The sequence below is a fragment of the Serpula lacrymans genome (assembly GCF_000218685.1).
Source record: "Serpula lacrymans var. lacrymans S7.9 unplaced genomic scaffold SERLAscaffold_9, whole genome shotgun sequence".
Classification (NCBI taxonomy): domain Eukaryota; kingdom Fungi; phylum Basidiomycota; class Agaricomycetes; order Boletales; family Serpulaceae; genus Serpula; species Serpula lacrymans.
In genome coordinates, this window is record NW_006763298.1 from 1,212,869 (window position 1) to 1,232,106 (window position 19,238).

Consider the following 19,238-nt stretch of genomic DNA (forward strand, 5'->3'; position numbering starts at 1 on the left):
CCCGTAGTTGGTGCTGTTGAACCTGACATCATTATACAGCATCGAGATGGTGGAGTCGTACAGGAATTACCACCTCCATATCGCGACAGAGTTGGTGTTCAGTCAATCAGATGACGTTTTGACCACGAGAATTTAATGTTTATTTTTATATACGTGTGCATGTCGCCCAGGTCTGTTATTGACGTCACAGCATTATTCGTACATACGTTTCATCTTTTGTATTCGTAACTTTACACCCAAACCCGCTAGTCGTACTGTATTTCAACTATCGTGCTTCGATTCGATCTAACATAGTACTGCAGAGCAAGGTTCTATCTGTACTCCACGATACATGTTGTTCTGCGCCTGGTGTTGTCTGCAAACAAAAAGCTGAACCTAACATTACTGTGTTTGCGCTCCGTATCCTCTGATTCCCTCAGCAAATGACCATGAGGTGTCGAGCTGGATAGACTCCGAAATGTTCACGCCGACACTGGTCACGGTGGCAATTTGGAACTAAGAAACAATGATCGCAGTTAGAGCTAGACTGTTTCAGGTATAAGCCGCCGGCGGCTCACTTTGTTCAAACTGCGTGCATCTCTGTAAAATAGGACCCGCATACTATCCTCAATGATTTTACGTGCTTCCTCCTCCGTTAGTACATCTTCTCTGCCTTCCACTGCCTTGCGCAGTAGTGGCTGAGCTATATATGCACCATACCCAGTAGCTAGGGTAGATGCAGAGTACGTAGTCCCTAGAAGGTCGACGTAGGAGAGGAATCTATATGAAAATCGTTTCTGCCTAATTCATGTCGACGATGTAACATAACAACTCACCTCTTTCCATCCTTATAGCCGCCAACAATCAGGGAATTCCACAAAGGGTTCATCTTGGATCTTCGTGCATACATGACATGCGACATGTACTCGTGGATTTCTGCAGGGCCGAGATTATGGCCATCCTGACAAGTAAATTCGTCGATCGACAGTTGCTCCAGCATGTGTTGTATATATTGAAAGTCGGACATGTCTCCTCCTGCACCGAGGACCGTATATTGGCCTACAGGATGTAGACGCTGAACATCCTTGAATCGTGCGAGTGAACCGTACGACGCTATATCCCATTATGATCGTAAGTCACGATAAGAACTCGCAGTTAGAACTGAATGCGAGGTTCACCGAGATTGTCTGCTGCCATCATAATTCCGTCCTTGTACTTGATAGCTAGCACACTCGTACCGGTAACGATAGGCTGCCTAGAAGATTATCTGAGGCATGTGTGATAGAATAGGATATGATATATGCTCACTGTGTCCGCTGTACAGCGTCAGCGAAAGCGTCTTGGTGACCATTGTATGGACGTTGAGGGATGGGGTGAGTGCCATACGCGTCGTAGGCGTCGTTTCTCTGCAATACATGTCAAAAACATAATATATAAAGACATTGAAATACATACCGGTCGTCCCCAGTTTGTAGGAAAGTGATCCATGGTTGTTTTGTGGAAGTGTGAAGAAAAGGAGCACGTACTCGTGACAGTCTGCCTTCACGTCTGAATGAACGCGCAAGCCAAGTGCGCGAATGGCGATTACGTAATCGTATCCAAAGTAGCAGCCTATAGAACTGAAAAATAATATCGTATCGCAGGACTATGGAAGTCATTTGAAAAAAAGCAGAGATCATCCCAAGATCATCCCATTTATTACAAGAAAATATACACTGGAATATTAAACGGCTTATGACCGGGATATGTTCTGATATTGTAGGCTAGCGCTCTCATACTCCGACAAAAACAACTGCTCTTTCTTTTGCACTAAAAACCTAAAGAATTGTTAATCGAAGAATATAAAATTGCAGGGAATGCACTGACAACAGTAATTCATTCACGTAATCTCGTACTATTCCTACAGATTCTGTATCCATCGTCGAGCTCGCCACCATTTGTGGGAGGCTCACTTGGAGCAAGTAAGTAAAGGACTTCCAACCAGTACCATATGATTAGACGTACCCATCATGCGAAGGAAGTGTTCTGCTCCGTAAATTGCACTCATTTCCTTCTCCTGACCCATCTGCACTTTGGGTCCAGTAACGTACTGCTTCCGTATCTCAGCGTACTGTGGTCGTTCGAATCGGTAAAGGAGATTTGCTCCCAGTGAGCGGTCGAAATAAACTTGTAGTCCAGATATTATCGTAGGTAAAACGACGTCAGGTTCCCGGAGGCTATGGGAATGTTTGTTTTTGTCAATAGTCAGTTGTAGCAGAACGTCAAAAACTTACTTATGTGCTTTATCCGAGGACATGACATGATCCTTGAATTCTTGTAGTATTTCGAGTACAGTGGGACTCCGAGGTAGCGAGACCAACTGTTCTCTTACTTCAGTTAAACACACATAGAGCATTTACTAGAAATGAGGAGGGCATGTACCTGATTATTCTTTGTCACTGCCTCCCAATCATCAACAAGCAAAACCTTGAGTATTTCTGGTACGTTCAGTTTCATGTCAGGTCGTTTGCTGCTGTCATCCTAGTAATGATAAGCACAACGACCCCCCGCAAAAGTAGAAGAAGAAAAAAAAGGGGGGGGGGGGGGGGGGGGGGGATGCATACCTCCTCTCGACCTCGTTTTGTCCCTCGTGATCCATCTTTCCTCCCTAGCCCACTTGATCGCGATGAACTACCGTCCTTGATCCCCCCACTCCCACCAGTATGCGACTTGTTTTTAGACGATGATGCCGCAGACGAATTGACGGCAGTGGCTTGTGCTTGCAGTGCTTTTTGCAGTGCGACGTTCGTTTCGTTGAACTTCAGAACACGTTGGATAGGGACCCATTCATCCCAGCTGAAGTGACGCAGATACTCCCTTTAGGCAACGAACAGCTTCCAATGAGAGGGACGCTCACGTTTGTTTCCAGCCCTTATAATGCACGAAAAAATGTGGGCCAACAGTACCCAGTTTCGTGTTCGATTCGTCCCATGTTTCTGTCTTGAGTATTTTCGCCTCGTATACCAGAGGCCCATGGTAGCAGAGTACACGCTCATTTGGAGAGTATGATATCGACATCACTACTACCAGTATATGCCAGATAATAATGCAGGGCTAAACTGGTGCAAAGCGGCCGCGTCGGTACTACTATCTCACTGCCAATGGTCGCATTCCAGGCTAGAGGTTATGTAATGAGGTTCCGTGTAATACTACAGTAAGAGAGTCTTTGAATACAAGGCAAGAGAAGAACAGCATATTTCTCCATGCATACAACATACATCATAACATACAGCACGGAACAGGACACATAAAAATGCACGAAAAAGCAGCTTCTTTACATCCAGGGAGACCCCTCTTTCACAACTCAAGGACCGGCCAAAGTGCCGATCATTCAAACGCAGTTCCCCCGAGTTCCTCACGTACAACGTGTGGATGCACGAGGCATGCACATCGACGAGATTTGGTGAAAATACAAAACAGTTTCCCATTTGGGTCCATCTATGAGCCTCGTTCAAAACATGTGCAGTAGCCTGGAAATAGAAGACTAACCTCATGGTATCTGAGACGTTATGGGCGGCCGATGTAGACCTAAAGGTTGGTGTAAAAAAATGCCCTAATCACATAAAGTGGTAATCCAAGCGTCATAGCGGCCTGATATCCTGACAGGGTCTGTATCGCAGTCTACGTAATTTTGCTGCATGGTCAATTGAAGGTCTCGACATCTAACGCTTGGTGAGGCTGTAGCCGCGTGTCCTAGTTCGGAACCTGTGAAAGAATATAAGTTGGAACCTTCAATATTCTTCTCGAACGTACCGTCGCTCTGCCTGTTTCATATTTTAACAAGTCATACATGTCACCGACGTGCATTGCACGCCTCACAGAACCTCTTCTTCACTTTTTCGTTTCCAAGAGTCCAATCATACACATTGTCGTAATCAATTCCCTTCTTTTTCGCTAAACCTCTGAATAAAGCCCGCAATCCATCATAGTCGGGAAGGTCTTCAAACTCGAGACCTCGTGCGTATTTATACAGTACATCGAATTCGATGGGCAGACCGACGGTGAGCAAGGACTCCACTTCAATTTTCTTGTCCCGTATCGCATCCCATGTTTCAGACACGGTGGATCCTTTTATCCTTCTCCAAGGAAGTGTGCCACGGATGAAATAAACAAGCATGTATGCAAGTGACTCCAGATCGTCTCGACGCGAGCATTCTAAGTAGAACGCTCAGGGTCAGTCCGAATAATGACGAAACAAGTATGCTTACCGATCCCACGATGAGTATTGATTGCAGCAAAAAGCGAGGTGCCAACGCCATGCTGATTGTCTTGTTTGTACGGAACATGCGAGCCGGTCCTGGGATCACGAAACTTTTTCGCAAGTCCAAAGTCAATGACATTCACTAGGTCAGTGGCTTTATCCGTGCCCATAACGAAGTTGGCAGGTTTCACATCGCGATGAACGAAATCTCGAGAATGAATGAATTCGATGCGTGATATCTACAGATGGTAAAAGAGAAATTAGGACGAAGAAGTCAAACGCAGTTATAGAGGCCCTTGGTAGCTTCAAGCAGCAATTTCCACACATGGGTGTGAGAAGACTTACAAGCTGGTCAGCCAACATCAACGTGGTCTTCAGTGTAAAATGCCGGTTGCACATTTTGAAAAGGTCCTCCAAGGATGGTCCCAATAGGTCGATGACCATGACATTGTAGTCACCCTGCTTTCCAGACCACATTATCCATGGAACGCCCGGACCCCCCATCAAAGTCTTGTAAATTCTTGACTCTTGTTTCAGTGGACTGTTTCTAGCTATCGCCGGCTCCAACTTGATGGCCACTTCCTTGCCAGCTATCGTATGCACACCAAGAAAGACAGTACCTTTTCCCAAGACATAAAGCGTGTCAGGGCAAAGGAGGATGAAAAGCGCGCGCATCCAACGTACCACATCCCCCAATGGCGATTTCTTCCTCGAGCCTATATTTTCCCCCAAATGTGAAATCCATGATGGCAATATCTACAGAAAGAAATGTCAATAGCGTGTCATAGTCATAATATGATATTTGCATACTAATTAGTGTGTTCAGCTGGTGATCGTGGCTTGCGACGCGAGAAGACAGGAGTGGGGAGAAGAGAGCACGCCTGGAGGCGGATGTGTGGCGCTTCATGTTGAAAAGCCCGCGTTAGGTAAGCATCGGCAAAGCGGCGGATAGTTTTCGCGGAGTTCCTTGGGTCGGAATTGCGGGATGTTGCCTATTGTTATCCTCCAAAGGTCTCAGTTTGCCGTTCATTCCAACAGTGCAGTTTTAATGGAACAATACTGTCGAGCTGACATTCGCGGCTCATTTATCTGTTCTCAGTGCGAGTGAAACTGTAGATATTCCTTATCTCTCTTAGATCATATCGCCGCGATGTATCGAAGCCAATCAAGCCACCAAAATGCTTATGGATATTGATTCAGAAGTCCCTTAGTATGGTCGTCCATTTTTGCAGCTCAAAAGCCGTTGGTAACTACTTGTTCAGGTCGAGACTCATCGCAGGGAAACACGCGTCAAATAATATGGATACATCAATCATCGATCATCGACCCCGTTGCCACCGGTATTCATCCTACGGCTTCTTATTCCTGCTCTCGCTGACCGCTTTCTCTATTCAAAGTTAACGCAGCCTGTTATAAGTTGATTATCGCTGAATTTATCGCCGAAAATGTACTCCTGAGGATCAACTTACTTCGATCTAGATTCATAGTGAGAGTACTACCTTTTGTATCAGAAAGAATAGGTTTGTTGTTGTCGTCCAAGGAACAAGAACATATTTTTGACAACTTTATCCTCTCTTTTAGCGGTAATTATTGAATTCTGTCCTCTAAGTGCAGTAAAATGGAATACTCTCGAGGTCGTGTGCATTACAGGACTACAGTCATGATGCTCTCGACATCACAAGTAGTGTGAGTGCTTTACTCAAAAGATATTTTGCTATTTTGCTCCTCTAAACGATTCTGCTGGAGTTTAACCATACTGTTTGCCTTCGTTTCGCTTGCTATGTGCGTTAGGTCACCGGCAGCGCCTCATCTCGTGGTAAGTGGTGAAGCATCACTACGGCAGGTGTATTTTAAGCTTACAACGTGCACGATAGCATCTCTTTTGCAGAGGTATGCCAGATATCGAAGTTTGAAACAACATGACCATTACGGTCGGACAATGTAGCGCTGAAGACCTACAGTTGTTCCCTTTCTAACGGAAAGATGGCGCCTGCTCGAGTTCTGGATATTTTTTCTCCACCCAAGGATCCATACACCTCGTGCAGCTGAAAATTGCGTTTATTTTCTCGTGGCACTCCCAATCCCCTTCCTCCTATCTCTGAGCATCGCAGTGCTATTTGCTATACAATTGAGATCTATTTTGGGGTAAATACCACGCGCATGTCCTTTTTCCGCATTTCAAGGACTATTGTATGGTACGTGTAACGTATGCTTTGTCAACCTCAGCCCTGAACCATTCGAATACTGCTGGAAAAATCTAGTAAATATAAACGTGACATTTTATTTGTTCAAGATCTTTTGACGTCTCTTTATAGTCAGTGATCGCTCGGAGCTCTGAAACGGTTTGTTTTCCTCCTGTGCAGCTTGTTGAATCAGTTGGATTATGCTTACCTCCCTCCAAAGCTTGGATAGTTGGGTATGCCATCCCTAATTGTTTGATCATAATATACTTATGATCGTATTAGTGTCGGTCACTCTTGAACAAATTCCAATGTCCTACTGAATGTACAGCCTTTCAGGCAAGTCAATGAGCGTTCATCTATCGATAAGAGTCTTATCATATTGACATGTTCAGATGTATATGGTATAATTGTTCTTGCAAATCATCATATCCCTTCTGCTGTTCCCGTTCAATGTGGCCTAACTTTAGAGATTTGTTGTATTCCTTGTCGATTCTAGCCAGTTTTCTAATAGCTAAGCGTAGTTCGGTTTTTGAATAGAGTCAAAACAAAGGCTCAGACATATCACAAGGTCCACGTATGCATTTGGAAGTGTTTCATTCTCCCAAACGGAACCTCAGAGTTCAAATCAGTAAACAGCCAGGAGAACTGAATGTGTGAACGGTTATCTCAATGGTCCGACCTATTTTCCGTTGATTCTCAGGTCTAGGCCGTCTAGAGCACACACGTTGCCCTTCTTTTTCTCTTGTTCATACAAAACGAAAAGGAACCGTGGCGGATAAACCATTCAAGTTTAAAGTCCAGCACCGCACCTAACAAGAGCATGTAACTTCTCTGTGCCGTTCTGTGAGCTTGAAAATCCTTAGAGAATGTCCATATTTCTTAGATCACTTCCTGAGGACATCTTGGAAGGTCTATTTCAGTCTAGGCAGGTCAAGACGATCGTACCTTTGAAAATTCCAGCATCGCCAGCAATGTCAAGTACGCCTACTGGTAGTGCTTACTGCGTTCGTTCGTCTAGAACTGGTATCCTGTATCCCAGATGCTAACCATTCAGCAGGAAGTCGATCCCTCCTGGCGATCTAGAGCGTCGAGTGCCTTTTTCTGAGTACTCGGGTCCTGCTGACCTGGCGCTCGGATAGTGGTATGTCTTTCCCAATACCTCACGCCTCTGGCATGGATGAACGTGACGCATCAAAGAGTTACAGGAACACGCAGTCATGACAAGGGAAGAACTTGAAACACCTTCAGCGCATCCATTATCCTGTGGATAGTGTTCTACTCATCAAGCTCCGAGTGAAACGAGCTAATCCTATGATATAGAAAGGAAAAACGCAATGTACCAGACTGCAGACATCTAATTGACTGGCCATGGACACTTGGCTCTAGTATCAGTACCAGTTATTCAAACTATTCCCGACTATCAATGTATCGCTGCAATCTCGATCTTCATTATCACAAGGACCCGAAGGTCCACTTCTCATGTCATGTCTGGCGGCGTTGGTGCGGTAGGTACATCTGCCAGCATTACACTGATGGCTCGAGAACGCAGGTACATGGCTTCCTTCCATTACGGATTTTTTTAGCTATATGGGCGGCCACGGCCCCTGGTCCAGTCTGGTTGATCTCATGCCTGTAAAGTCAAGCGCTTTGTTCTGCGTATAAATTCTACTCGGCATTCACAAAGTATTCAACTCACTGGAGTTATACATTTGCACTCGTGTTATCTAATATGTTCCCCGGAAATAAGGTCCAGCTCATGTCGGCAACTTTCTTGTTGGCTCTTTTGTCATCTCCTACGGTGGCAACTATCGCAGGTGAGATAATGGCTATATTTGAGATCAAAGTCTACAACTGACCCTATAATCTGCAGGCCGCTCAAGCGGAGAGGCTACCTGTGATGATGCCGAAGTGGTGAGCAGCACCACCATCTCGGTGAACGGCAAGGAAGTGGTCCATACCACCTATTCTTGCCCTTCCATCGCTCGCCGAGGTATTATATGTCGTCTCTGTTTGGTCTGATCCGCTAAACATAAAACAGCAACCAGGGACCTTCCGACCTATGTCTGTGGTCAACTTTGTAAGTATCTTGTATACAGCCGTGATGAATGTGTGTTTGACAAAAGGTACTATTTCAGGTGATTACGCATGCAGTGCCCCTGCCTCGAATCCGCTACCCCCAATCAGCGAGGATTGCGGCATGATTCAAGATGCAATTCTGCTGTATGCAGGAAGCATTGGTACGAATCGCTTGTATGCATAATGATACTTCTTACAGTTAAGCGTTATTATCAGATCCAACCTTCGTCGTTGATGCTGGTGGCATTGAACAATTGACTTACGGCACATGTATTTTCTACTTTGGGAATTTGAGTACGGAACCCATTGAGTATTGCTGGGACAACCTTGTATGTTATCCTTGCCTCATGCAGCAAATCATTTTTCTGATCTTTAATCATAAGTCTTCCACAGCATCCTCAGGCGAGACAGCTTGTTTCCCTCCTATTCAACCTGTCCAATCTTTGGCATTGTGTATCCCGTCTTCCGGTGCTTGGGAGGTTGGGTAGGTTGAGTATTTTTTTTGTTATAGTAATGTCATTGACACTTATCAACAGAGTGGGGCACTCTTGAGCATCTAGCATCTCTGAACAGTAAACTAACAAGTCAACTCGGAAAAGGGTCTCCAATTGGAATTTCGTTGTATATCACTAGAAGCCAGTTGATACAGTATGTACCGACGATGTCAATGGTTGCAGCTCTTGTGAAATTCACGAGTTATGGATCACTGTACACCGATCAACTGAAAGCCTGTGTTATTTAGTACCACACCATGAGTGTGAACTGTAAAGTTTATTCAAATCGTTGCTATCAGGTCAACTTCAAGCCACTTTTTTCTCTCCTTACCAATATGCCGTCCATGCTCGGTGCTAGTCTCCGAGGCAGGTCAGCAGCCACGCTCCCCGCAAGCGACGGATCAGTCTATTTCGAAACTAATGCGACGGAATGTCAGAATCACGGAGGCAATGCAGAATAGTCGGGAGAATTCAAGTGTGTACTGACGTGTATCTCCATCCAATCGCTTCCCTCCCTCGAAGCACATAGTCTAGGGCATACACCGGTACATTTCCACCCCGAGTCCTTGTTCACCAGGATCGAATAAACAAATTGAAGTTAAGAAGCTTCACTCAACTAGAACATTATGATAAGAGTTCGGTGTCCACAAGGAAGCTGAAAACCCTCAGAAAGTGTCCATCTCCGCACTGTTTACTGTCATCTTGGAAGCCTAAGAATGATCGTACCTCAAAGAATTCCTGCATGCCAACAATTCCAGGTACGCCAGCCTAGTGGGGTAGTGGGGATGCCTGCATTCTTTCATCCAGTAGAGCTGGTAACCATGTTCTATCTGCCGAGGCAACCTATCTGAGAGGGTAATAATGTTTCCTTCTGAGATTGAGAGTCACCAACGCTCGCATAATTGTGCCGCGCTGATCTAGGGCCCGTGCGGTATGTCCGTTTCTAGGCGTCTTCGACACGAATGTACCTGATGTATCAAGGAGTTACAGGAACACGCTGTAATGACAGCTTGAAGGAAAGAGCTTGAAACATCTTCATCATGCCACAATGGTTAATATCAGTTTTCCTTGTCAAGCTCAACGGGTTAATATTATCAAGCGGGAGGTCAAGGCCTGAGATGTGTTTATTATACTGTATATTGTCAGATGCCGCAGTGTTATTCCACATACCCAATCGCCTGAACGTGGAAGCTTAAACTCAACCTCAATATTGGTATGCAAATGAGGGCTCACTCAGTTTACCAGTGCAATCTCGATCTCGAACATCACATGGACCCGAAGGTCCACTTCTCATGTCATGTTCCACTGGCGGCATTGGTGCGGTAGGTACGTCTGTCTGTCACCATCATGATTACACCGATGGCCTGGGGCAACAGGTACATGTCTTCATTGACGGATTTCGCAAGTCTACAGCCCTGGTCTAGTCTTGTTGATCTCATGCCTATAAGTTCAAGCGCCTCCGTCCTGTGCGTATAAAATGTGGTGGGCTACCTCGTACGTTTAGCGGGAAATACAGCTCATAGAAGTAACAGACTAACATTCAAAACATTAGATATGCTCATCGGAAGTAAAATCCAACTCACGTCGGCCACCGTCTTGATGGCACTTGTGTCAGCCCGTACGGGGGCAACTATCTTAGGTGAGAAAGCGGCTATATTTGATTTGAAGTATAATTGACCTCATGTTCCTCAGGCCGCTCGAGCGGAGAGGCCATCTGCGATGGCGCCGAAGTTGTGAGCAGCACCACCATTTCGGTGAACGGCAAGGAAGTGGTCCATACCACCTATTCTTGCCCTTCCATCGCTCGTCGAGGTATTATATGTCGTCTCCTTGGGATCTGTCCCACTAAACCTAAACCAGCACCAACCGACCTTCCGACCTATGTGTGCGATCAACTTTGTATGATGTTTCATACGCTATCGTAATAAATGCGCTGACAATACTGTTCTGTCCCAGGTGATTACGTTTGCAGTGACCCCAATCCATTGCCGCCTATAACCGAGGATTGCGGTGTGATCCAAGACGCCATTCAGATATACGAAGGAAGCATCGGTATGTGTCGCTTTTATCCATAGTGTTGTATTCTGGAGGGGTCATCATTAGCTCCCACTTTTGTCGTCGATGCTAGCAGTATCGAGCAGTTGACTTACGGCACTTGTCGTTTCTTCTTCGAAAATTTGAGTTCGGCACCCCTCGAATATTGCTGGACCAGCCTCGTACGTTGTGACGTCCCTGATATGACCAGTTGTTATCCTGACGCATATTTGTCTGGTAGTCATCGATAGCATCCTCCGGTGAGACGGCGTGTTTCCCACCTGTTCAACCGGTCCAGTCTCAGGCATTATGCATTCCATCCACTGGTGCTTGGGAGGTTGGGTAAGTAATGGTTGGCGCTTATTTTATTTATGATATTGACTCTTCCCGATTGATAGAGTTGGACACTCTTAAGCGTCGAAAGTCTCGAGAGTCAAGACTGCTCAAAGTAACAATGTTAGCAAAGGTCTTGAAATAAAACATTTTATGCCAATAACGAGAGGTTGATACACTAGCTATGGTTACAGTTCCGTTTGAGACAAGGGATTTGGGTTGGCTATTTCTGCCACGACAACCGGGAGCCCCGTGCCAAGGTCTATAATATGTAATATGTATCAGGCAAAAATCGAATGCTGAAGATTAGTCTCCAGTCACCCACCACTTCCATTGAATTCATCTCTGCGCATTCGGTGGCGTTCCTCCAATTCTTGTAGATTTCTCTTCAAGTTTTCCATCCACTGATCAGCTTCTTTGAGGAACCTTTCGCATAGTGTGCAAGGATCTGCTTCATCAGGCTCTCGTGAGTTCTGCAGGCGCAGTCTCAATTTCTCCAAGCGTTCGCGTTCGCGTGCAAACATCGCCCCGTCAGGGTTTCCAGCGGAAGGGTCAATGGTAAGGGCTGTAGCGTCGGACATGATATGCGTGATGATGAATTGGGTTTGAGAACGAACGCTGCATCGTGATTCTGTTATATATTCAGCTAAAATAGTCAAAGCGTTATGTGGACCAATACACCAGGCGTGAATCAAAGCAACAAAAGCACTAGGAAAGAATAATGTTCATACTTCATGTGGCCAGATAGAGTGCTTGCTAACGCATAGTTACAATAAATGTGCGTATTGACAATAGCTGATGTGAGACATAGCACCTTCCGTACCCAGTTGACCCCGAACGACATTGCATAACCCAGGGTCACGGTTGACTTGCTTGAACAAAGGAATACCCTTGTAAAGACAATATTAACTCCGCTGGGCAAGTATTGAATGCGTCACGTATCAGCCCATGCTGGAGATTATATTAACTGACAAATTTATGAGTCAACTAAAACCGTCCGTCAGTCATTGAATGTGCTGATATGAAGAAGGTAAATACCTCAAAAATACGAGCATCGTGTATTCTTGCGCAAAAATATCTAACAAGAAGTTACAAGCTAGTGCTACGATAAGGAGGAAATAACAAATCGAATAAGAATAAGACTAACCAAACGAAACATCCGCATGCACGTTTACATGGAAAAAGGCACACATGATAATACAATGATATTTTAGATAGGCTTGATCTTGAAGTGCAGAGAGATGAGAGAAAATATGAGGCACTACAACCAAATTCAATACCCAAACGAACCAAGAGTGTAGGAATTCTGGTACCTTGAGATCCTGTACAAGATAATAAAAGACACGTAGTCCTTCTGGGTCCTCACTATCTTGAATGTCCACTAGAGAACCGATTTTTGCAGTCTTATGGAACATCAATAAGTGCCGACGGAACGTCAGCGATATCAAATACCTCGAATGCGATATGGTCATTCCCTATACGAATCTCTAGTTCCTGCTTCCCTACAATGTTTTTCTTGGGCCAGTTAGTGTCGTCCTCCCTGTAGTCACGAGTTAAAAATTGTATGCAGGAGACTCTGAGCGAACAAACTTTGTGATTTCACTTGCTCCGACTATTCGCTTCAATTCCTTGACAACCAAAGGACTAACCCACACTGTGGTGGATGAGCTTTCATCAAGACGACATCAACAAAAAGAATCAACTTACTCTCTTTGCGAATCAATGAGTCGTTTCGATAATTAGAGTTATTGGCATAACGCAGACGGCCATGAGAATATTCGAATTCCAAAAACTCGTGTCCATGTTTGCCCGAATGGCCAGTGCTAGATGTCGACAAAACGATCAAACACTTGGAACTCATGACAAGAAATGCCTTACTAATATCTAAAACAGAATGTATGAACACATAACGTATACAATACAATTTGAGCGAAACTCACCTCAGATAAAAAGGGTCATTGTCGTGAGACATGGCTGATGATAATGTTGGATGTTGCTTCAAGACGCAAAGTCGTGGTTGGATTCTTGGAATGCGGCAGAAAAGTAGTCGGCAGTTGCCGGACCCTGACCCTAGCTTTTTTGTTTTCAGAGTCCATCCAGCGGAACTATAGTCTCAACTGCAGTCAATCATGCTAGGTCTGCTCGCTCAGCCTAGTCGTAGGATTCTTCCAGTGGCAGCAAGATGGGCACGCTTTAACAGCAGCCATATTTCGTATGTCGATGTCGTGTCATATATGCGACGTATCTAAATCACTTATTTAGAACCGAAGGAGCCCAATCAGTACCACCAGCCCAAGTTGAACCGCAACAGCCTATTCCATTCACTGAAGCGGACTATGCGTCAACTATTATTCATGGACGAAGTCTCTACCCTCCATATTATCATCCCCGAACGCACAACATTCCCGTTGCATTAATTCACTTCCGGTCATACCACCCTCTGTTCCTCGACCTATTCGTACATTTTGCCGGCCATGCAGCAGGCGCTCTATCTATCCCTGTCTCACGTCCTATCTATCTTCCCACTCAGCGTTCCATGTGGACAGTCCCTCGTGGCCCGTTTGCTCACAAAAAATCGCAAGAGAACTTTGAGCGCAAAGTTCACAAACGTGCTATTAAAGCATGGGATGCGGACCCAGAGGTGATAGAACGGTGGGTAAAGTACTTGCAACGGCATACAATGGCTGGTGTAGGGATGAGAGTGACAAAATGGAAGAGAGCACCCATGGACATAGGCGCTCGGATGCTTCAGGACGCAATGGGTCAGCTAAGGCTCGACACAGACGCGCAAAAAGTGAAGGCTTTGGGAGAACAGATCAGCCAAAAAGAGCTTGCTGTCGCGGAGGACCCGAGGGCTACTTTGACATCATCTCCTGATGTTAAACCATGATGCATACCGTTCTTCACATTTTATTGTACACGACCCACGTCTAATAGAGTGGATTTACTGCCAAGTTTCACGAGCTTCATGCTCCGATTTGCTGAAATTACTCTGGTGCCATAAACGTTCCAGTACGTGCCGACTATCCATGTTACACACACTCTCCGCTATCAGGGAATGTCACTTCAGTGTCATGTACATATGCGCAGTGATCTGATGATGTATCAGGCAGTCTGCATAATGATGGCGCAACAAAAACGGTGGCTTGAGGCTGACTCAAATACTTGAAATATACTACTAGAAACTGCTAACCTTAATCTCTATTTTTCGAACTGTTTTTCCACATATTGTCGAATGGTAGCAATGAGCTCTCGTTTCACCGCCAACGGCATTGTTGCTTCAGGGCCCAAGAACAGCGTTCAACCGTTACTCTCTTAAGTGGGACACAAACTCACTTTGCACTTGCGGCGAAATTTCTTCTAAGAGCGACTGGAAAGTTGGAGCATCTACAGATCTGGCATGCTCTGAACGAAAGCGCATAGTACGCAAATGTGATCGGGAGCGTACTACACTGGTATGACACACCTTTAGCACGATGTCTCAGGTCGTCTGTCCATCCACTTTCATTCAACTTTGCATTTAGAAGTCGTAACATCCTGTCATTCGTGTGAAGGTATGTATAATTTAAACAACATTGATACTAGAGAGAAAGACGAACCGGTCCCATTCGCCACTTTCGACCAGTCTTCGCTGGACCTGAGAGTATAAGACATTCGAATCGATCTCAGCCTTGGTCATGAGGCTAAGAGGAAAGTCACAAAATAGTATTTAATCCAACTAGCAGGTCAGTGTACGAACATGCCGGCACTTGATTTCCGTATTACATAATCAGCTTCTTCTGACTTATAATCATTTACTTATATATGTAAAGGCTTTACATTGAAAAGTTAGTTTAACATTAATTCCTTGCATTGTGCTGCACGTCAAGATTCAGCAAATGCACCACTGGGAAATTGTACATTGATATACACAAATACATATACACAGACAGCCCACCGTAGTGAGAACGTATGGACAGTGACGAACTGGAAAAGCAATTTAAAAGAAAAACAGTCACAAGATTATGCTATGCATCAAGCTGCATCAGACGGTGATAGGTATGATCTTCAAGGTAATAATCTCCTTCTCCGGGTAATGTAGAGCCTTGGTGGCATATTGCTGCGTGTTTCCACCTAGGGCGCGTCAAAAGCGCTCTTAAAGAAATAAGGCAGTCGCATACCAAAAGATCTCCTTAACCTGTTGAACATTCATAAAGCAAATGTGACATCGAACGTAGACTGAGCATACCTTTACTTCGACGTCTTTGACGCCTTCTACAGCAATCCATTTGGAACATTTGTGGCATTTGCCTTCCAAGATGTGAGTTCGCTCGAGTTTCCCAGGAGATCGCCGCGCGCTAACTCGAAATGCAACGGGCGGGGAGAAGGGACGTGCAGTCATTGCAGATATGCCTGTGGATCATGACATAAAGATTTAGTTGTTAGACTACGCGCTGTGCCTACCATGACTGTATTGCATATGATAACTAGAACGGGTGAAAAGATAAGTAATGGTACAGAATGGCATAACATCGCTCTGCGATAAGTCAGTAAAAACGGCTAGCGGCTAAAGATTGACCTATTCGTTTGACGAACCACTTAAAAGCAGAGAACTTCATGGACAACCACAATTTTTGGCCTTCACCTCCTCGTGAACGACTTTCGACGCAAATGGGACACAGACCAACTTTAGTTCGACCCCTACCTTTCACAAAGCGAGGAGTGTAGAGATCGAAAGGATCGCGAGGTGCGTTATATAAGCCCCCTGGATGTCTGGAATTTGAACAAAGAAAAGATCTGCAGAATTCTAAATTAGTCATCCAGTACACATGATAAAACGTACTTTTCGAGTTGTAAATAGGAGCTAGCAGGAAAACGCCTATAAAATAGAGGAAATTGAGAGGATGGTTGTATATCAGGAGGGAGTTTACGGAGAATAGTGACAGCAGGCCCGTCAGCGACTATATCGCAGGAGAATATTCCAGGAAGGGATTGCATCTCAGTGCTAGAAGTATCTATTGATCGAGGGGACGAGATTCGAGCCTTCTTCGTGTTAAAGAGAGCCACGGAGGATCCGATTACTGACGATGTTCTTTTGCGAGTCTTGACACCTGTAATCAGAGGTTTTTCTACGACGCCTTGTTGGTCAAAGAGTTGACCCAAATTCTTGCGCGTTTTTGTTTCAGAGTGGAGCCGGGAACGAGTCGAATATCCATGGCTTATTTCTGCAAGTCTACGAGTCGTGGCTTCGGGGTAGCAGTCAGATGTTTGCACAAGAAAATCGAATTGCTCCGGAGAGGACAAAGGCGTTAGTGTCGAGGCGGTAGTAAACGGAGACATCGATCCCCTGGCGCTCAAAAGACCATTGATATGAATATTGCGAGATGAGGCCCTGTGCGAACCAGATGTATGGCAGGGAGTTGATGGAAGCTCGACCCCGAAGGGATTGGAACGGGATTGGTGAGCCGTCGAGATTGGATCGAATAATATCTGGTCAGTATCATACGAGATCTGCTTTGGTCCAGAAGTAACTTGCGGCGATTCCCGGAACCGTGTTGAAGGGCTTGTAAACGTATTTCTAGCAATCGGGGAACTATTAGCCTCGGAAACATTCCAGTCGCTCGATAAGGACGAGAGGAATCGGTCCACAAAAGCGGGGCTAGATAAATCCTTGAGTTGAGGTGAGAAATCTGCATAAAGTAACTCGGGGCTCTTCTTCGAGGGGGGGCTCGGAGATAATATCATTTGCAAATCGGCCAGGCGGCGACTAGAAATGCCAGGAGTGACAGGTAGTGCAGACGAAGCCGAAGCCGAAGAGGGATACAGATAAGCACCGGAGACCCGAGTTTCAGATACCAATGCAAGAGGTTCAAGAGGAGACGAAGAGGTAGACGAAGAAGGAGCAGATCGAACGACCGCATCAGCTGCAGAGAACGTGGAAAGAGAGAATACATGACTATATGCGCGCGACGACGAAACGCTGACCCATTCGATGGGATCTTCGTCCTTTGTAGATACTATCCTATCGCTCATGGTGCGAAGACGCCCACTAGATGGATGGCTAGTTCAAACAAAATATAGTTTAGTAGGCATAGATCAATGATTGAATAATTTAGCCATGCACAGTTCGCATCTCTTGAGGTTCGTCTTCATGTTACCGTCTTGCGATATAGATGATATCCTATAGATATTACGATTACTTGGCAGCTTGGTAGCACAGTAGTAGCACCACACAACTTAAGAAAGAGCAAAGCTTGAGGAAGACGAACAGGGGCAACGAAAGAGCCTGAGCGCGTTCATATGAGTCGCATCGTTTGTATTTGTCCGTATTTATTTAACCGTGATTCAAGCTCCGATATACCTGGAATAGTCGGTCAACAGGAGCTGGTTTGAACGTGGATCATGATTCTGCTACATTTTCTATCTCTCCTCTATGCCTTCTTCCACCTATCTCTTTTGGTGAGAGCATCAGCATTAACGACTGCCATATCTGCAAACGAAAGACTTTGTTTCTATGCCGATGTCGACAAGACAGGAGAAAAGATTGGCGTGAGCATTTCTATGCTGACTCTCATTCAGTCTTCTGTTAACAAATTTCGCTAGTTTTACTTTGCAGTATGTCGAGTTTCTATAGGAAGGGTCTTGTCTCACTGTGCTTAGGTACAATCTGGAGGCTCGTTTGACATCGACTTCGACATTAAAGACCCTAACGACAAAGTAATACTCGACGGCACTCGTGAGCGCCAAGGAGACTATGTCCTAACAGCGAACACCGTCGGAGAATACTCGTTCTGCTTCGAAAACGATATGTCGACGCTCACGGAAAAGTTGGTCGACTTTGATATTATGGTGGAGACCGAACCCCGGAGGGAAGCCCCTGCGAAGGCAGGCCAGGTTTCTGACCACACTAGTGCTCTAGAAGAGAGCATTTTTAGACTAAACGGAAACCTTTTGAACATCAAACGAACACAAAAATAGTATGTTCTATTCTGTATACCTTGCTATTATTTAGCTAATTGTAATGGGGCAGTTTCCACACTCGAGAAAACAGAGGTTTTTCCCTGGTGAAGTCGACCCAAAGGTTAGTTTAGTCTTCCGTTTTATAGTTAGTTCTGGCTAATTTGCGTCTCTTTTCCAGTCGTCTGTTTTGGTATGCCGTCTTCGAAAGCTTGGGGGTCATTGGTATGGCGGTGTAAGTAATTTTCTGTTATTTTTACGTGATTAAATGCTGAATCGCCATGCATCAGGCTCCAAGTCTATATTCTCCAAACTTTTTTCACGAAGACTGGCCGGCGATACAAGGTTTAAATAGTCACTGTTGTATTACTGGAGAGCTGTTAATGGACATGGTATACCATAATTTTTCTGTCACGACACGAAAGGTGTCCTTGAATGTATCGCTACTATGTGAGTATGATTGACGAATCCAAGGAATAACGAATAGAAAACTTGGCATACTAATTGACTTGGCGTACTTTAACGGTGGTCTGAGAAAACCGATTTTTTCAGCCTCACCATAGTGGACTGACCGTCCACTATAGTTGGGCGCCTCAGGTGGCTCTAAAGCAGTCTCCACCAGGAAGTCACATAGCACGCACAACACACATGGTTGACAGCTTTTGTCTAGTAGCACCTCAACGTCTTTCATCTTTTCATTAACAAAATCTGTGTCAGTCCAACCAAGAGCCACAGCATGGAAACACTCAACTGTTGGGTCTACGGTGAAGATGTTGAAAGGATCTTTACTGTCAACATCTCAAGTTCAGAGACTGTCTACGACCAAGAACAAGAACTTGCGTAGCACGTGATCCATGATAACTACCAAGGGACTGGGGTATGGCGGAGTTGCGGCCACCACACACGCGCACCGTCTTTCATCTTTTCATTCAGTCCAGCCAAGTGCCACAACATGGAAAAGCT

General features: G+C 45.2%; 10 protein-coding genes across 10 annotated transcripts in view; 4 read left to right on the forward strand and 6 right to left on the reverse strand.

Annotated features, from left to right (window-relative positions):
- The window catches only part of SERLADRAFT_471757 (uncharacterized protein), a gene marked incomplete at both ends in the record, with an annotated part of 3,615 nt that extends 2,061 nt beyond the window's left edge, over nucleotides 1–1,554 (reverse strand). The window contains 6 exons of the mRNA XM_007320250.1: nucleotides 2–495; nucleotides 558–759; nucleotides 816–1,092; nucleotides 1,158–1,234; nucleotides 1,288–1,385; nucleotides 1,435–1,554. Coding sequence (XP_007320312.1) covers nucleotides 382–495; nucleotides 558–759; nucleotides 816–1,092; nucleotides 1,158–1,234; nucleotides 1,288–1,385; nucleotides 1,435–1,467 — 801 coding nt within the window. The remainder of the gene's footprint in view (nucleotide 1; nucleotides 496–557; nucleotides 760–815; nucleotides 1,093–1,157; nucleotides 1,235–1,287; nucleotides 1,386–1,434) is intronic.
- A 103-nt stretch (nucleotides 1,555–1,657) lies between these two features.
- On the reverse strand, nucleotides 1,658–3,083 carry SERLADRAFT_471761 (uncharacterized protein; the record flags this gene model as incomplete). Its single annotated transcript, XM_007320251.1, has 7 exons — nucleotides 1,658–1,796; nucleotides 1,846–1,930; nucleotides 1,984–2,195; nucleotides 2,253–2,338; nucleotides 2,401–2,499; nucleotides 2,583–2,814; nucleotides 2,876–3,083. The coding sequence occupies 7 exons, from the start codon at nucleotides 3,034–3,036 to the stop codon at nucleotides 1,712–1,714; spliced, it is 960 nt and encodes a 319-aa protein (XP_007320313.1).
- Nucleotides 3,084–3,198: 115 nt separating this feature from the next.
- On the reverse strand, nucleotides 3,199–4,964 carry SERLADRAFT_362383 (uncharacterized protein; the record flags this gene model as incomplete). Its single annotated transcript, XM_007320252.1, has 6 exons — nucleotides 3,199–3,456; nucleotides 3,508–3,723; nucleotides 3,772–4,173; nucleotides 4,227–4,458; nucleotides 4,565–4,839; nucleotides 4,904–4,964. 4 exons carry the CDS (start codon nucleotides 4,962–4,964, stop codon nucleotides 3,812–3,814), a joined length of 930 nt encoding a protein of 309 aa, XP_007320314.1.
- Nucleotides 4,965–7,017: 2,053 nt separating this feature from the next.
- On the forward strand, nucleotides 7,018–9,163 carry SERLADRAFT_471766 (uncharacterized protein; the record flags this gene model as incomplete). The annotated part of the gene is made up of 9 exons (XM_007320253.1): nucleotides 7,018–7,410; nucleotides 7,460–7,543; nucleotides 7,600–8,216; nucleotides 8,273–8,392; nucleotides 8,441–8,479; nucleotides 8,538–8,639; nucleotides 8,695–8,807; nucleotides 8,862–8,962; nucleotides 9,013–9,163. Coding segments are annotated over 7 exons (711 nt in total), but the record flags the coding sequence as incomplete, so codon positions are not given.
- Nucleotides 9,164–10,451: 1,288 nt separating this feature from the next.
- Nucleotides 10,452–11,706, forward strand: SERLADRAFT_471769 (uncharacterized protein; the record flags this gene model as incomplete). The annotated part of the gene is made up of 7 exons (XM_007320254.1): nucleotides 10,452–10,466; nucleotides 10,525–10,611; nucleotides 10,665–10,871; nucleotides 10,929–11,024; nucleotides 11,076–11,188; nucleotides 11,248–11,348; nucleotides 11,405–11,706. The coding sequence occupies 6 exons, from the start codon at nucleotides 10,527–10,529 to the stop codon at nucleotides 11,418–11,420; spliced, it is 618 nt and encodes a 205-aa protein (XP_007320316.1).
- A 389-nt stretch (nucleotides 11,707–12,095) lies between these two features.
- On the reverse strand, nucleotides 12,096–13,346 carry SERLADRAFT_394050 (uncharacterized protein; the record flags this gene model as incomplete). Its single annotated transcript, XM_007320255.1, has 9 exons — nucleotides 12,096–12,326; nucleotides 12,378–12,435; nucleotides 12,487–12,600; nucleotides 12,653–12,742; nucleotides 12,792–12,879; nucleotides 12,930–12,993; nucleotides 13,047–13,162; nucleotides 13,218–13,223; nucleotides 13,280–13,346. The coding sequence occupies 7 exons, from the start codon at nucleotides 13,309–13,311 to the stop codon at nucleotides 12,550–12,552; spliced, it is 447 nt and encodes a 148-aa protein (XP_007320317.1).
- On the forward strand, nucleotides 13,316–14,289 carry SERLADRAFT_356965 (uncharacterized protein; the record flags this gene model as incomplete). The annotated part of the gene is made up of 2 exons (XM_007320256.1): nucleotides 13,316–13,551; nucleotides 13,602–14,289. The coding sequence occupies 2 exons, from the start codon at nucleotides 13,469–13,471 to the stop codon at nucleotides 14,227–14,229; spliced, it is 711 nt and encodes a 236-aa protein (XP_007320318.1).
- Nucleotides 14,290–14,540: 251 nt separating this feature from the next.
- On the reverse strand, nucleotides 14,541–15,018 carry SERLADRAFT_371328 (uncharacterized protein; the record flags this gene model as incomplete). The annotated part of the gene is made up of 4 exons (XM_007320257.1): nucleotides 14,541–14,617; nucleotides 14,676–14,744; nucleotides 14,806–14,876; nucleotides 14,939–15,018. 4 exons carry the CDS (start codon nucleotides 15,016–15,018, stop codon nucleotides 14,541–14,543), a joined length of 297 nt encoding a protein of 98 aa, XP_007320319.1.
- Nucleotides 15,019–15,346: 328 nt separating this feature from the next.
- On the reverse strand, nucleotides 15,347–16,028 carry SERLADRAFT_362390 (uncharacterized protein; the record flags this gene model as incomplete). The annotated part of the gene is made up of 5 exons (XM_007320258.1): nucleotides 15,347–15,452; nucleotides 15,500–15,516; nucleotides 15,568–15,731; nucleotides 15,783–15,805; nucleotides 15,918–16,028. The coding sequence occupies 5 exons, from the start codon at nucleotides 15,935–15,937 to the stop codon at nucleotides 15,347–15,349; spliced, it is 330 nt and encodes a 109-aa protein (XP_007320320.1).
- A 1,678-nt stretch (nucleotides 16,029–17,706) lies between these two features.
- SERLADRAFT_471779 (uncharacterized protein) lies at nucleotides 17,707–19,068 on the forward strand (the record flags this gene model as incomplete). The annotated part of the gene is made up of 8 exons (XM_007320259.1): nucleotides 17,707–17,867; nucleotides 17,922–17,933; nucleotides 17,979–18,295; nucleotides 18,349–18,399; nucleotides 18,457–18,510; nucleotides 18,566–18,721; nucleotides 18,777–18,966; nucleotides 19,027–19,068. The coding sequence occupies 6 exons, from the start codon at nucleotides 17,721–17,723 to the stop codon at nucleotides 18,624–18,626; spliced, it is 642 nt and encodes a 213-aa protein (XP_007320321.1).
- Between the last annotated feature and the right edge of the window lie 170 nt (nucleotides 19,069–19,238).